General features: G+C 45.8%; 1 protein-coding gene across 3 annotated transcripts in view; it reads left to right on the forward strand.

The window, feature by feature from the left end:
• The window catches only part of HERC3 (HECT and RLD domain containing E3 ubiquitin protein ligase 3), a 274,861-nt gene that overhangs the window by 255,986 nt on the left and 4,457 nt on the right, over window positions 1-14,418 (forward strand). For all 3 annotated transcript variants that reach the window (XM_063917111.1, XM_063917130.1, XM_063917122.1), the window contains 5 exons: window positions 2,837-3,003; window positions 4,287-4,353; window positions 5,193-5,275; window positions 7,755-7,938; window positions 8,866-8,968. In XM_063917111.1, coding sequence (XP_063773181.1) covers window positions 2,837-3,003; window positions 4,287-4,353; window positions 5,193-5,275; window positions 7,755-7,938; window positions 8,866-8,968 — 604 coding nt within the window. The remainder of the gene's footprint in view (window positions 1-2,836; window positions 3,004-4,286; window positions 4,354-5,192; window positions 5,276-7,754; window positions 7,939-8,865; window positions 8,969-14,418) is intronic.

Raw genomic sequence — 14,418 nt, forward strand, 5'->3', positions numbered from 1 at the left:
GGTTACCCTTACATACACAATCAGCAATGAAGAGGCTGCAACTTGTATTTGAGTCACTATATATTTACAAAGTCTTCTGAAAAAGAAACAAGGTACAGATATGTCTCCCTACATCATTGCTGCAATCGTGCCAAACACACGCCAGGTCGCTTGAGAATCTTCTAGCATCTTTTTTGCCAAAAATGCGTCTTACAGTAGTTGCAACGCAATGCAACTAGGACGCCCGACTGTGCTGATTAATTTTATATACGACACTTGTATATCTGTGTGTGCTTGAGTCTCTGACTCTGTACACAAAGATAATGTAGCAGCCGCAGCTTTTTAACAATACAATTTCTGTTCTGCTCCATATACAGACTCAGTCACACACAATATACAAGTGTCATATATCAAATTAGTCAGCACAGATTTCTTATGTGTTGTGACTTAAGGCCCATACACACTGGGCAATTCTGAACTGAAAGCAGCTCACTTTTGGTGTGTTGAGCTGCTTTCAGCTCAAAGCTGTCCAGTGTGTATGGACAAGCGGTGAGCGCCGATGCGCACTCCCACTTCATCGCTGGCGGCTGCCGTTCATCTACTGGTATTACCAATAGATGAACGGCGTGGTGAGTGGCTTTCCTTAGCGTCCTGCTATGGAAAGCCGTTCATCCCCGCTGACATCGCTGGGCAGCGGGGAAAAGCGCTCAGTATGTATGCACTAAGCCCTTTTCAGCCCAGCGATGTCAGCGATCATCACTGTGCATACACGCTGGGCAAAAATGCCCAGTGTGTATGCACCTTAAGTCGCATTTTCAGTAACAACAAAAAAAGACGCCCAACGTTAGCAGAGTTACACCGGACCAGGCATCTCGTGATACTGTACATACTTGCCTACTTTTGGAAACTAGTTTCAGGGAGATTCTAGATGGTATGAGAGTTTGCACAGCACACTGCTGGGGGGGGGGGGCATGTCCTGCTCCACCTATGGGTGTGTAAATTGCCACTCAGCGGAGTATCCTGCAGTGGCAGGTGAAAACCAAATTATTAAGCGCAGCATGCTGCAATAGGGGTTTGTGTATGGGTGGCGTATGCAGTTGTAAAATATTGCGAATTTACGTGATCAATGGCACTGTCTCCTCCCAACATGGGTTCTCTCGTTTTTTTATAACCTCCACTGCTTGGGCACAAAGGGGCCAGTGCCACCCTACACATACACTGGGGTCAATACCATCCTACACACAGAGGGGTCAGTGCCACCCTACACACACACCATGGTAAGTGCCAGCCTACACACTTACACAGGGGTCAGTGCCAGCTTAAATACACTTACACAGGGGTCAGTGGCAGCCTACATGCAATTTCATAGGGGTCAGTTACCAGCCTACACACACACACACACACACACACACACACACACACACACACACATACACAGGGGTCAGTGCCAGCCTACATACACACAGGGGTCAGTGCCAGCCTACATACACACAGGGGTCAGTGCCAGCCTACATGCAATTACATAGGGGTCAGTTACCAGTCTACATACACACAGGAGTCCGTGCCAGCCTACATGCAATTACATAGGGGTCAGTTACCAGCCTATATACACACTTACACAGGGGTCAATACCAGCCTACACACACAGGACAGTAGCAGCCTACACACAGTGCCAGCCTATGGTGCTGCTGAGGTAGAACCACATACACTCACCTTGGGACTGGGCACTTCTCCACCAAGCTCTAAGCCGCCTCCGAACTGTCAATCTCCCCACCAGTCCAGAGCTGCTCTCAGCGCCGGGGCAAGCTCCTCTATCACTCCCCCACCTGGATGTCTCACTTCCCGCGGCTCCCTACATGTGATTTCAGGAGGGTTCTGCCATGGCACCTGGAGAGCGACACTGTGCTTTAAGGTCTCCATGCCTGCAGCCCAGCACTGGTGGCTGGAAGCTCCCTGGATCTGCTGGGTTGGACAGCCGATGCTGCCCACAGGCCCGCGATGCTTGCTTGGCAGGCCTGTTTTGCATGCTGGCACCAAGCTCTGCCCTGTCACGGCCGGACTCGTGCATATGCAGACCGGTTTTCAGATGGGGCTGGGGTATTCCAGGGGATTGGGAGGGCTTTGCAGGGCAGCAGGAGACTGATTAGTGTTGGCAAGTATGGGCTGTAGGTATGAGGGCACATCTGTATAATACAGTATGCGTGGGCATTGCATAAAATACATTTGTGAAATTTATTTTGGAATTTGACAAGTGCATATGTTGAATAACTGGCTCAGCAGAGGATTGAGAACCTTCAATAGCGAAGGGAATCAGGCGGTCAGTGAATGTCAGGGGGTGTAACTGACATCTCTGAAGTAGACCAGCCTCAACGAGCTTGCAGACAAGCCGATCCTTAAAGAGGCACATGAGTATAGATAGTCCAGTGGCCGGCAGCAAGCAGAGGAGGTACACCTATTTGGAGAATAACGATGGTCATGAGACAAGGAAGAAAAACCGGGCTAGGGCTATTGCTCATTTGAAGGCCATTTAGGACAATTCATAGGGAGTCTCCCATTGATGTGTTTTTGCAGAACATCATAAAAAATAAATGACAATAATATGGATTACAATAAATGCAATGTCTATTCCTGGGTTTCCTTTTAAGACCAGTCCCGGCTTGCAGCAGGGACACACAATATTTTGATATACCTTGAACATCCTATTTAAAAGCATTTAGACCTAATTTTTTCTGAAGAGTCTTGAATGATGCAGGTGAATCATTTTCTTCATGTTATGAAATTGCTATTTTGTATCTTGATTTAAATTGGTACTCTTACATTACACCCCTGTATATTTACTTTACACTTTTATCTCTAGTGTTTTGTAGAGCACAACTGGTTCCATCTAATTGGCATCATGTGTGGTTTAGCCATTTATAACTTCACGGTGGTTGATCTCCACTTTCCATTGGTGCTATATAAGAAGCTACTGAATGTTCCAGCCACTTTAGATGATCTGAAGGAGCTGTCACCCACAGAAGGAAGGTACATCCAACTATCCAACAGTGCAAAACATTACTTGCTATCTTTCCGATTTCATATAACCCATACAAAACATTACAATCTATGTTGCAAGAGCCAGCTGAAACTGAGCCTAATTGTTTTTCATGTAACAGTGAAACATGTAATTTACAGTACACTTGTCCTGGTTGTGATGATATAGGTTTCATTGCTCTCCATTCACCATAACACTGATGCAGGAATATGCCTAATAGGCCCCTCTCTCTTGGCAAGGGTTTGAGAACAATTTCCAGTATTCGTTCAATAATTCCAACATTGCTCCAAAAGCTAAAATGTGTTAGTACATGAAGTAATGACATAAGTGACACCAATAACATTGCGTTGTGTGAGAGGCAGACCATTGTACTTGCCAGCATAATGCGTCAGAACCCCCTCAATATACGCAATATCATTTTATTGGTATTGCCAAAATGCACTCTTTCTTTTTCGACTGGTACCTTGTAAATGTTATACTGTTTCATCTGCAGACCACTGGAACTTGAATCTAACCAGCCTTATCTCGTGTTTCCAACATGTACTAATTTCAACCCTGAAATACCTATTTTATACAAAAAAAAAAAAAAAATTTAATATCTTCGTTCCTTATTTAAAATCACGACACCATTTGTGTGCAACAGTGCAAATGATGTGGGCCTTTAGCACGTCTTTGTAGGTACTGAAGGTGGAAAGCCATTCCTATAGAATGTAGACTGGTGTATGAAGAGCATGCGTCAGGTTTATTTTATTATTATTTATTTATTACCAGTTATTTATATAGCGCACACATATTCCGCAGCGCTGTACAGAGAATTTTTACCCCATCACATCAGTCCCTGCCCAGTGGAGCTTACAATCTATATTCCCTATCACATGTACACACAGACACAGTCACGCTAGGGTTAATTTTGTTGGGAGCCAATTAACCTTCCAGTATATTTTTGGATTGTGGGAGGAAACCGGAGTACCCGGAGGAAACCCACGCAAGTACGGGGAGATAAACAAACTCCGCACAGGCAGTAATGCTAACCATTACACCATCCTTACTGCCCTAAAGTAGCTCAACACTATTAGAAATATCTGTTCTTACAAAAGCTACACACAACAAATACAAACTAACCCATAATACTGCATAATGTGTTTGTCCTGTGAATGTCGGGGGTTAATTGAATTTAAATGAAACTGACAAAGAAAATATATTTTGATCACTGCCAGATTGAGATTCACATTGTTTTGTGTTTTGCTTTGTGTCTTTGCCGTTGTTCCTCTAGGAGCCTACAGCAGCTCTTAGACTATACTGGAGAAGATGTTGAGGACACTTTTTGCCTTAATTTTACAGTAAGGAGATATTGGATTGCACAGTACAAGACCCGTGTAACATGTTAGGTTCATATTAGAGACACAAATGTCTGCAGGCACATTTTATTTTTTTCAATCTCATTTTAATTCTACATCTCCCTATGAAGTGAATGATGTATCATTTATAATAATAGTAATTTTATTTATATAGCGCTCTTTCTCCAAACAGGACTCAAGGCGCTTTACAGACATCAGAACAATAAACATAATACAGAGGATTAATACAGCAATACACACAGACATAAACATTAAAACCTAAAATGCATAGAGTAATCATAATGCAGGATTGGTATATTCATTTTGAGTAATAACTTCCATGGGCTGTGTATTCCACCCTCACAGGGTACCATGTGCGGCAGTCATCTTGGGCGCACTGCGTAGGATTACCCTGGGTGGAATAGTCCACCCCTAGAAGAGATGACACAAAATGGAGGTGATTGCAGCGTCCTAACGTTCAGAGTAGGGTACCAACAAAACTATCATGTCCATGTATTTTCATCCCATCCACAAGCGTACCAGATGAGGCAGCCATGTTGGGCGCACTACAGAAGTTACACTGGGAGGTAAGCCATACATGGGCCCAATGCATACATGGGAGAACGGGCACTTGTGTGGTCGTATGATATAACCTGTATGAACAATCCACGTGAGGCACAACCTGCCCGCAGAGGAACCACCAGAGGCCCCCATTTCGGGTGCACTGTGTTGGATGCTGCTGGTAGAGTGTGCAATCAGTGGAGGTTTATATATGTTTATATAAAACTGTAAATTAAAATATTACTGTGAACTGAGAGAGTTTATGCTGTCTTTGATTTTAGATCTGTAGGGACAGTTACGGGCTCACTGAAATAAAACCCTTGGTGCCTGGAGGAGACAAGATAACTGTGAATAAAGAAAACCGGTATGTTACAAGTGACATTTATGGTGATGCCCATACTCTTAGTAGCAATATCGGGTAATTGGTGATGTCACAGTGTGCGTGACCCCATTCCTGTGAAATTGATGAGGCCATTATTGGACGCGTTGGTAGGAAGATGACCATTACTGAGCTGTACGGTATGTGTGGTCACTTTCTAAATTCAATAATAGCCCTGTTCCCTGTTGATGGACAGAAGTATCAACCCAATAGGCAAACTGCCAGATTTGTTACATTTAGTCACCCACCTACATAGCTAGATTGAACATTGATCTTGTCCCTTTAGCAGTATGTTGGGCCCTTTTTGTGGCTATCCTTTGGAGCCTATAGAATACTGGGTGCTCTGGTGTATGAGCCAGGACAGTATGTTTCTATAAAGTGAGCAGGCCAAAGCATCTAAAATTAATTCTGGTGACAGGTGGGGATTCGGTTATGTGACCGGCGCTCTGGAGACCGCCTGTCACAACACCTTCTCCCTACATCCTGCCCCCCCTGAAAGTCCCGACGGTTGGCATGCCGACCAACAGGGACTATTCCCACTCATGGCTATCCATGACACCCATAGAGTAGGAATAGTACCTGTGGCGACCGCAGGTCACCACCAAGCCCGCAGCGTGGCAAGCACTTTACTAGATCATCACAGAACTGATAAATCTAACTTTGCATTTTATTAAAATGTTGTTAATTCCAAAACTATATTGCATTGTCGGTTAGAGTTATTCTATAAATTGCAAACATAGTTTTTAGTGCTTTATCACTGTCCAAAAATATTTGATGAAATAAGATAAGAGCAATGGGGGTCATTCCGAGTTGATCGTAGCCCTGCAAAATTTCTACGATCATGACAATAGACATGCGGGGGAACGCCCAGCACAGGGCTATCCCGTCCCGCATGTCAGCGCCCCCCTCCCTTCCCCGCAGAAGTGCAAAAGCATCGCACAGCGGCGATGCTTTTGCACTTTAGGAGTAGCTCCCGGCCAGCGCAGCTTTAGCGTGCTGGCCAGGAGCTACTCGTTACTCCCCGGCCTGCAGCGGCTGCGTGTGATGTCACACAGCTGCTGCGGGCCGCCCCCTGCATGGTCCGGCTACACCTGCGTTGGCCGGCCCGTGAAACGGCGGCCAAACGCTGCTTTTCCGCCCCGCCCAGCGACTGCCTCTGCCTGTAAATCAGGCAGAGGCGATCACTGCGGCGCCGGTGCATGCGCAGTTCTGACCCGATCACTGCGATAAACTGCAGCGTGCGATCGGGTCAGAATGACCCCCATTGTTTCTAAAATGTACCATGAAAAGAAACTATTTGGTCAAGTACTGTAGTACAGTTCCAATTGATTGTGATAACCGTACAACCATCTGTTTATTAAATTATCTTGACCACAATTCTGGACTAGAGCTGTCATGAAGCTCTCCTTGGAGATAAAACTGCATTCTCAGTGGAAGGCAGTAGGTAGCCTGGAGAATTGGGGAGCCTGACACAATCACTGCAGATAGCTCCATCTATGCATTCATTCAAAGAGACTTATTACTTAACTACTAGTTGTAGATATTCTGGAAGGGTGTCTAGACTACAGTCTTCTGCTTTAACTGTAGTGATGCCTATTGTTCTGTTTTAGTATATCTTAATATAGCCAGACAGATACTGCCTCTTATCTCTTGCTATCTTAGATAAATCAGACACAAGTGAAGAAAGAGCTTAAGGGGGGTACTCACGGGAGAGATGTGTGCTGAGCGATCTTAACACAGACCGCTCAGCACACATCTCTCACCCCGCTCAGCACAGCGCGATGTGCTGAGCGAGGGGGAAAGCCGGCGGGGGGGCGCTCACTTCACACAACGGTGAAGTGAGCGACCCGCTAGATTGAGCCTGCATGCAGCTCAATCTAGCATCGGCGATAGCGATGCGCGGGGCCGCGCATCGCTATCGCTGGAGGGCATACACACGGCAGATCCGTTCTTAAAATCTAAGCAATCTAGCAAGATTGCTTAGATTTTAAGCACGGATCTCTCCGTGTGTACCCCCTTTAGAGCTATGGGACTCTGTTAGACATTAAAGCACACGCTTGGTAATTTGGAGTCCAGAAATCACAATACTGTGCTAGCCTAGATTTCTTCATGTACAGGAGCACAGCAATGAAACCCTGTAGGCTGAGCAGACAGTACAGTATAGCAGGCAATGATTCTAATCTGGGAAGATGTTGATGCTGCACAAGACAGAAGAGAAGTTCTTTCTAAGTGCGTCCATCAAATAGTAAGGGTATTCTCCACAGAGGTAGCAAGAACATCTGCAGAAGGAAGGGACATGTACAGGGGCTTCGGACACCTCTCTACATGCCTGGACCTCAGTGGGGTCTTTGAGGGGAATTCTTACAAATCTGCAAATGGTGGTTGTATATATGTTGCTATTTATATATAGATAGGGATGTGTCCCCAATTTTACAATTACACATTTTTCTGTCATTCTTTGCAGACAAGAATTTGTTGATGCTTATGTGAACTATGTGTTCAACAAGTCAGTCCAGGAATGGTATGAGGCGTTCTCTACCGGATTCCTCAAAGTCTGTGGTGGGAAAGTGCTTGAGCTTTTTCAGCCATCTGAACTGAAGGCCATGGTGGTTGGCAGCAGCAACTATAACTGGCAGGAGCTGGAGGAGGTGAGCACCACAGAGAACCAAATGCAGGATGATTCTTATGTAATCACTAAGTGCTGCTTTCTACAGAAAGTTTTGTTACATTTGGGAAGCTGTTGCAGAGCTTTCTGTTCTTTTTTTATGCTTAACATTTCATTTACCTCTGTATTATTGACTTGGGATCACTGTGTGCAGGTCACTGATTCTCTGCATTAGCTTCCCTTTCTGGTCCCATGACTTGCTGTAGTCATTTACTGGGCTCAGGTTTCCTAGATTACTGATCATAATGATTATCTATTAACAGTGTTTAGCACATATTCTACAGCATGTTACATAGCATGTTTTATCAGTCACATTGACTCATATTAGGGCTCATTTTTGGCAACAGCCTGCTAGTATGTCTTTGAATTGTGTCAGAAACCAGTTCCGGGGGAAACCCATGCAAATACTGTTACATCAGATAAGTACTGTAAGGAAGCGGAGCTAACCACTGTGCCACAGTGTTGCCCCAACATTACTCAGTGGTGCCGAGAGGCGGGGGGATTTGGAAGCGCTAATTACCCAGGCCTGATGGAGGGAACAGAGGGGCAGATGTATTAAGCCTGGAGAAGTGATAAAGCAGTGATAAGTGGAAGGTGATAACAAAGCCAATCAGCTTCTAACTGTCATTTTTCAAACCCGTAATGATTGGCTTGTGTGTTATCACCTTCCACTTATCATTAGATCTTTATGCAACATTTTATGTATATCAAATTGATAACAGCTATGATCTTCTGTATTTAAATCTACTTAATCTGCATTTAATCTTAAATTATACATGGTTGTTCTTTAATTATGAAGGTAGGGGAGTTTAGGTATGCCCAATTTAATCTGCGGTTTATGGCCTTTTTAAAATGGTATTACACGTAACACGCAGTGCTAAAAATATGGCAATATTTGGCTCTGTTACAGAATGCAATCTACAAAGGTGAATACTCAGCTGTCCACCCTACTGTCAGGATGTTTTGGGAAACGTTCCATGAATTTCCTCTGGAGAAGAAAAAGAAGTTTTTGTGTAAGTAGCTGTGTTTTTTGAGCTCCTTGCATATATCTTGTTATGTAAGCTGAATGCATATTTAGGGGGTTATTCAGTAAAGATCGCTCCTGCAATCCTCAGCACAGTTTCCTGATGATAGCAGTATTGCGAATGCCTCTGCCTGATTAACAGGCTGAGGTGTGCAGGGGAAAGGGCGGGGGCAGCCGACGTTGCCGGAAACGGGGGCATGCTGAGACCAAGGACTACATCGCCAAACCCAGTTTCCTTGGCTTCGCAAGCTTCCCTGCGATGGCCAGCCTGAGTAAGCTGAGGCTTACTCAGCTGGCAGTCTGCGAGGAACATCGCGACCACCGGTCACACTGGCCTGTTGATCCCAGGCTACGACGCAGTCGCAGCACTGGGATTGCAAATGCAGAAAAAAGGTGTGTAACACCTCCTACTGCATTGCTAAGGATCGCATTTGCAAAGCTGCCTGCAAGCAACTTTACAAATGCAATCCATGTTAAATTAGCCCCTTAGTAATTAAGTTAGATTGCAGAAAGCCATCACTCTGCTTAGTGGAAGACTTTATTTTATATATTTTTTTACATTTTTTTAAATATATGTTTACTGCTTTCAAAGTCGGATATTGAAAATCCAAATACAGCACATCCAAATATAAAATAGGATCCAATACAACATACAAAAGTACAGAAATGCAATCTTGTGAAACAATAGTGGCTCAAAAAGATCCAGTACAGTATAAACTAAATAATAAGAACATTTAGAAATCCAATTATACATGGGACAACACCAAGAGGGAGGGTGAAGGGAAAGACAGGGAGGAAAAGTGGGTGGGGGGCGTAATCAGCCCAACAATACCAGTAACTAGAAAGTAGTGGCATGAAATCTAGAATAAGAAAAGAAAGACTTGAATTCAAGTTATGAGTACCAAATTGAAGAGAACTACTGATTGTTTATTGTTAAATAGGGGGTCAGGGAGGGTAATCTCCGTAATCGAGTCCATCAAGCTAAAGTGGGGCAAACATTAGCAAGAGAGATGACAGGAACACTAGACCTCCAAGGGTGCTGTGCAATGTGTGAAGGTATGGATTCATTTTCTAACTGGACCCACTGCTAAGTGCCCTAACTCTAGGACCACTCTAGTACCCTACTCAACACAATAGCATATTAATACGGGGATGGGTATGATTGACCGGCGATTCGGATCCCGCCGGTCACCTTACCAATGCCGGGATCCCGGGGATTATAATGCCGGCGGGGAGGCCAGCTAAACAAAGCCCCTTGCGGGCTCTCTGCGCTCACTACCCTGGGTGCTTGATGGCGAGCTGAGTTCGCCACAGGCTCTATTCCCACTCTATATGGGTGTCGTGGACACTCACTAGTCCCTGTTAGTTGGCATGCTGACTGTCGGTATTGTGTGGGGGTGGGATGTAGTTATCAGTATTGTGACCGGCGGTCTCCTGACCCCCGGTCACATAACTACATCCCTTAATATGGGGTGAAGTGAGGCAGTATAAATTCTTGGTATGATTATGTGTAAACAGGATGGCATGTTGGAACCGCGGCCTCTTATTACCCCAGACAAAATCACTAACTAGGTTGTGTAATTCCCGGAACCAAAATTTGGGGATGTGATTAGGTAGAGTTATAAAACCTGAAGGAGGAAATTCATTTTAACTATATTAATTCTACCCACTTAAGCATTCCTTTGTGTAGATAGCATTAAAAGTATGACAAAAAGTGTAATCGATTGCTAATGTTATTCCTCGGCTACTTTATCTAAGAGTCTTCCATTTGGGGCACTGTGAGAGGAATCTTTTTAATATGGAAGAGCCTGATGTCTTCAGCTATGAAAGTTAATAAAGAGGACAATGGTGTAGAAATGGTGAAGTTTCCCTAAGCAACTAATTAGACATTTACGTGTCTCCACTAGAAACTTTGGCTTGGTTGCTCTGACAGCTCCAAATTTCCTGCAGTTACCTGCAGATTTAAAAAAATAGGATCTGAATACCTACCGGTAAATCCTTTTCTTCTAGTCCGTAGAGGATGATGGGGACTCCAAAAGGACCATGGGGTATAGACGGGATCCGCAGGAGACATGGGCACACTAAAAAGACTTTTACTGGGTGTGAACTGGCTCCTCCCTCTATACCCCTCCCCCAGACCTCAGTTATAGGAACTGTGCCCAGGAGAGACGGACATTTCGAGGAAAGGATTTTTGTTAAACTAAGGGCAAGAAACATACCAGCCCACACCATAAACGTACAACTGGGTCAGCAGGAAACTAGATAACAGTATGAACAAACTACAGCAACAAGCTGAACATTACCGATACACAACCTCGTGTAACCGAACATAACCAGTATTCATACAACTGCAAGGAACAGTCCGCACTGGGATGGGCGCCCAGCATCCTCTACGGACTAGAAGAAAAGGATTTACCGGTAGGTATTAAAATCCTATTTTCTCTTACGTCCTAGAGGATGCTGGGGACTCCAAAAGGACCATGGGGTCTATACCAAAGCTCCAGACCGGGCGGGAGAGTGCGGACGACTCTGCAGCACCGATTGAGCAAACATGAGGTCCTCATCAGCCAGGGTATCAAACTTGTAGGACTTAGCAAAAGTGTTTGAACCCGACCATGTAGCTGCTCGGCAAAGTTGAAGTGCAGAGACCCCTCGGGCAGCCGCCCAAGATAAACCCACCTTCCTGGTAGAATGGGCCTTTACTGACTTCGGAAACGGCAACCCAGCCGAAGAATGAGCGTGCTGAATCGTATTACAAATCCAGCGTGCAATAGTCTGCTTAGAAGCAGGATTTCCAATCTTGTTTTAAAGCATACAGGACAAACAGAGCCTCTGTTTTCCTAACAAGAGCCTTTCTGGCGACATACATTTTCAAAGCCCTTACAACATCAAGAGATTTTGGGACTGCCACAGCATCCGTAGCCACAGGTACCACAATAGGCTGATTAATGTGAAATGAAGAAACCACCTTCGGCAGAAATTGCTGACGAGTCTCAATTCTGCTCTATCCACATGAAAAATCAAATATGGGCTCTTGTGAGACAAAGCCGCCAACTCGGACACTCGTCTGGCAGACGCCAAAAGCATGACCACTTTCCAAGTGAGAAACTTTAACTCAACCTTACGCAAAGGTTCAAACCAGTGAGACATAAGAAACTGCAACACCACTTCAAGATCCCACGGCGCCACTGGTGGCACAAATGGAGGATGGATATGCAGCACACCCTTCACAAAAGTCTGAACCTCAGGAAGTACGGCCAATTCCTTTTGAAAGAAAATAGATAAAGCCGAAATTTGTACTTTGATGGAACCCAATTTCAGGCCTGCATCCACACCTACCTGCAAAAAATGGAGGAAACGACCCAAGTCAAACTTCTCCGGAGGAGCTGCCTTGGTTTCGCACCATGACACATACTTTCTCCAAATACGGTGATAATGTTTCGCCGTGACCTCCTCCCTAGCCTCCTTCCTAGTGGGGATGACCTCCCCGGGAATACCCTTCTGAGCTAAAATTTGGCGTTCAACTTCCACGCCATCAAACGCAGCCGCGGTAAGTCCAGAAACAGGCAGGGCCCCTGCAGTAACAGGTCCTAACTTAGAGGAAGCGGCCAGGGATCTTCCACTAGTAATTCCTGAAGATCTAGATACCAGGCCCTCCGTGGACAATCTGGAGCGACGAGTATTTCCTGAACCCTTGTTCGCCTTATGATCCTCAACACCTTTGGAATGAGAGGAAGTGGAGGGAAAACATACACCAACTGAAACACCCACGGAGTCACTAGGGAGTCCACCGCACAGGCTTGGGGGTCCCTTTACCTGGAACAATACTTCAGAAGTTTCTTGTTGAGGCGAGACGCCATCATGTCTATCAAAGGAATTCCCCAACGGCTTGTCACTTCTGCAAAAACCTCTTGATGAAGAGCCCACTCTCCTGGATGGAGATCGTGTCTGCTGAGGAAGTCTGCTTCCCAGTTCCACGCCCGGGAGGAAGACTGCTGACAAAGCGCTCACGTGCTGTTCCGCCCAGCGGAGAATTCTTGTGGCTTCCGCCATTGCCGCCCTGCTCCTTGTTCCACCTTGGCGGTTTATGTACGCCACCGCTGTTATGTTGTCCGACTGGATCAGGACAGTGAAAAGGCTCTTCGCTTGCAGGAGGCCGTTGTAAATGGCTCTTAACTTGTTATATGGACAGAAGATTCCTGGCTTGACCATTTTCCCTGGAAACTTCTTCCCTGCGCGACTGCGCCCCAGCCTCGGAGACTTGCATCTGTGGTCAGCAGGACCCAGTCCTGGATTCCGAAACGGCGTCCCTCTAGACGGTGAGAGCCTTGCAGCCACAACAGGAGAGAGATCCTGGCCCTGGAAGATAGACTTATTTTCCGGTGCATGTGTAGGTGAGACCCGGACCATTTGTCCAGCAGATTCCACTGAAATACCCTGGCATGAAACCTGCCAAACGGAATGGCTTCGTAAGCCGCCACCATCTTCCCTAGCACTCGAGTGCCTTGATGAATCGACACTCTTGTCGGTCTCAAAAGCTCCTTGACCATGGTCTGTATTTCCAGAACTTTGTCCTCCGGAAGAAACACTCCGTGTCTAGGATCATGCCCAGGAAGAGCAGCCGAGTTGTCGGAATCATCAGAGAATTTGGCAAATTTAAAATCCAACCGTGATGTTGCAGAACCGTCAGGGAGAGTTCCACATTCTTTAGCAATTGTTCCTTTGACCTCGCCTTTATCAGGAGATCGTCCAAGTACGGGGTAATTGTGACCCCTCGCTTGCGAAGGAGTACCATCATTTCTGCCATAACCTCGGGGCAGTGGAAAGCCCAAACGGCAACGTCTGAAATTGGTAATGACAATCCTGCACCGCAAATCTCAGGACTGATGCGGAGGATATACCGGGACGTGTAAGTAGGCATCCTTTATGTCGACTGACGCCATAAAATCCCCCCCTTCTAGGCTGGAGATCACAGCTCGAAGAGATTCCATCTTGAACTTAAAAGTTTTCAAGCATGGATTGAGGGATTTTAGGTTCAGAATCGGTCTGACCGAATCGTCCGGCTTCGGTACGACAAAGAGGCTCGAACAGAACCCTTCCCAACCGTTGGGACGGGGGAACGGGGACAATGACCCTCTGTTGACACAACTTTTGTATCGCAGTATTTACCACTTCTCTTTCTGGAAGAGAAACTGGCAAGGCTGATTTGAAAAAGCGGCCGGGGGGCATCTCCTGAAACTCCAGTTTGTACCCTTGGGACACTATGTCTAAGACCCAAGGATCCAGGGCTGATTGAAACCAGACCTGACTGAAGATTCGGAGACGGACCCCCACTGACACGGACTCCCGCAGGGGAGCCCCAGTGTCATGCGGTGGACTTGGTAGAGCAGGGGAGGACTTTTGGTCCTGGGTGCCTGACACTGCAGGCGACTTCTTTCC

This window comes from Pseudophryne corroboree, chromosome 1 (genome assembly GCF_028390025.1).
Source record: "Pseudophryne corroboree isolate aPseCor3 chromosome 1, aPseCor3.hap2, whole genome shotgun sequence".
NCBI classification, from domain to species: domain Eukaryota; kingdom Metazoa; phylum Chordata; class Amphibia; order Anura; family Myobatrachidae; genus Pseudophryne; species Pseudophryne corroboree.